Raw genomic sequence first — 2,652 nt, 5'->3', positions numbered from 1 at the left:
CCCCAGCTGGGGTGTGCTTTGGTGGAACGGGCCCATCCACTGGCAGCTGAGCAGCACCCTTGCCTTCACGGGCTGCACTGATCATTTCAGCATTACCCACAGGTGTCTCTTGGGAGGTAATGGCTGAAGGGGACAAGGGAAGAACAGGTTTTGCATTATCTGCTGACACTGGAGACGCCACATCAGATTGGACCCCAGGCAGTTTGACAGGCTCAGTTTGTGCTGAAGCAGTCACAGCCACAACATCAGTCGATTTTGACATGATACCAGGAGAACATGGGGACTTCTGTTGTGAAGATAAACTGTCAGTAAGTGCACACTGGCTCAGCCCCATCCCTCCTTGGTAAATTATGTGCAGTTCTTCCTTCTCCTCTGGGCTAGGATTCCCTTTTAAGAAGGCAGCAAGGATGCTGGGACTGGTGGAGGCCGATTTGCTCTCCACAGTAGCCACAGCCTGAACCTCAGCATCTCGCCATGTCCTGCTTACTGCTTCCTGAGTTAAAGAGCTGCTCTCTGGCTGAACTGTCATTGTACCCGTTTCTCTGAATCTGGACAGCTGGGTAGGGGCTGGACTCCCCGGCCCGGGGTCCACGCTGTGCTCAGGATGCTGGCTCTCGTGGCTAGACTGGGCTGGTGCCTTGGTGCTCTGCATCTCTTCAGTCTTATCTGTGGCAAGCAACTGCGTGGTGTCTGTAGGCCCACTTTTTGCCTCCAAACTGGCCTGTGGGTCTCTCCCCAGGGCAGCTTCGGTGTGCCTTGCTGACTGTTCTGCTCCCCTGTCTTTCTCCCCTCTTTGCAGAAGGTTTGCCTGAGAAGCAGGACAGGACTCATTACCCCTGACAGGGTCGCCTGGGAAAGAATAATTTAACACCTCAAGTGCTGGCTGACCATCAGTCCCCTGAGGTTTCAAGGCAGAGTCATCTATTTGTGTCAGGGAGCTCGTTTTTGCCTGGCTGCCTTGCACACACTGCCGGGAGCTCTGTGGGGCTGGCATCATCTCTGGCCCGCACCCCGACAAGGGGCCTCCTGCTGCAGGGGGGCCTGCTGCTGCTGCGGGTCCAGCAGGCTCTGTGGCTGCAGGACACCCCTCCGCAGCTTTGCTGAAGATCCGAGGAGGACAGGCTTCACGCTGGCTACTATGGTCCTTGCAGCATTGCTCACACTTCTGTGCAGCCGCTGTGCATTTCAGGTCGGACAAGTAAACTCCAGCAGAGCCGGATGGCGTGCATGGGAAGCCATTGCTGGCCTTCTCTCCACTGGGTAGCTGGGGCTGGTGCTTAGCGGGCTGCAGGTCTCCCAGGTGTTCCTCCTCCACAGAAGCTGTGCCCAGGGGAAGCTTGGCAGATCTCAGAGGATCTGGTACAGTCCCCATGGACTGCCTCAGAGATATGGTTTGCCCTCGGCTTCTCCTCAGAGCTTTCTCGCCAGGTGGTGGGTACAACAGGGCAGGCTGTCAGCGACAGTTTTCATGTAAAGCTAATCTGTTAATGAAAGAAACATAGTGTTAGCAGCAGTCAGATTTAAGAAGAAAAAGTATTCAGAACTAATTGATTTTAGAGCTTGGAGAGAAATACTTGCAGACAAGGTGGAACTAAAGCATCTCAATCTGCCTATAAGTCATGTAAAAGATATGCATTTCAAGGATCTCCCAATTCCAAGATCCAGATGGAGAAGACAATACAAGGGACAAAGCCATAACAGCTTCCCTGTTGTTGGCACATTAATGAAAACATAATGACATGCCAAGAAGGAGAAAAAAACCCACAAATATGAAGTGAAAGTAGGGATGAAATGGGAAAAGGTGCAGACTTTGTCTGGAAGTTGGAGGTCACAAAATAAACTCACTGTGACAAAATCCCCTAGACAGCCACCTATGGAAGGAAAGGTGCTGCCTTGCCTGTTGTGCTATGTGAAAAACAAATCCAATTCCCATTGTGTGATGTGAGTGGATCCCACACCTTTGCTGAGCACCAGTTCCCTCTTCTTCTCATGGAGAGCCCTTCTCTAACTCAGCTGCCAACAAGGACACACTCACCGGGGCAGTGGGTCAATTCAGACTAATGTGGATGAACCCAAAACTCACCAGTAAAAGGAACGTGGAGTGACAACAACCTGCTGGGTGGTGCAGATAAACACCAAGAGAAGCTACTGCAGGGCACAGCAGTGGGGCTGTGCACGTACTTACTGCTTTCACATTTAGATCCATCAAAATAATTACAAGGAAGCCAGCTCGATTAATAAACAGGGGCACAGATGATCTAGAAATCAATTTATGAGCAGGTGGTATGAAACTGGAAGGGCAACGTTGCAGCACTACAGAACAGGAGGGGCTTATGACATACCCAGTGGCACGGGGGGAGGGATTTTAAGCAGGTGGAATGGAGTTATCCAGGTTGAAATTCAGCCAGGACTGCAAAGAAACCATTGCTTCAAACAGGAGGTGATCTCCAAATTTGCCTGTTGGCTGGGCTTTCAAAAGGACTTAGAACTGCCCAACTCAGACCCCGCTAGAGGTCAAGGGCTGGACCCCTGTCAGCGTCAGCAGAGGAGTAGTGGCTGGTGATGAAAATCCAACCCCAGTCATCTTTTAAACTGCAGGCTGCATATACTTATTTAAAAGGCTTTCCTCAGCTTATGCTGCCAGCAAAGCAC

The 2,652-nt window shown here is 51.4% G+C and overlaps 1 protein-coding gene across 1 annotated transcript in view; it reads right to left on the bottom strand.

Annotated features, from left to right (window-relative positions):
- Nucleotides 1-1,372, bottom strand: part of GPRIN3 (GPRIN family member 3) — a 2,365-nt gene extending 993 nt beyond the window's left edge. Inside the window, exon 1 of the mRNA XM_010012776.1 lies at nt 8-1,372. Coding sequence (XP_010011078.1) covers nt 8-1,372 — 1,365 coding nt within the window. The remainder of the gene's footprint in view (nt 1-7) is intronic.
- Nucleotides 1,373-2,652: the final 1,280 nt, after the last annotated feature.

Source organism: Nestor notabilis, unplaced genomic scaffold, assembly GCF_000696875.1.
Source record: "Nestor notabilis isolate BGI_N333 unplaced genomic scaffold, ASM69687v1 scaffold31764, whole genome shotgun sequence".
In the NCBI taxonomy this organism is placed as follows: Eukaryota; Metazoa; Chordata; class Aves; order Psittaciformes; family Psittacidae; genus Nestor; species Nestor notabilis.
This window is presented reverse-complemented; position numbering and strand designations above follow the sequence as displayed.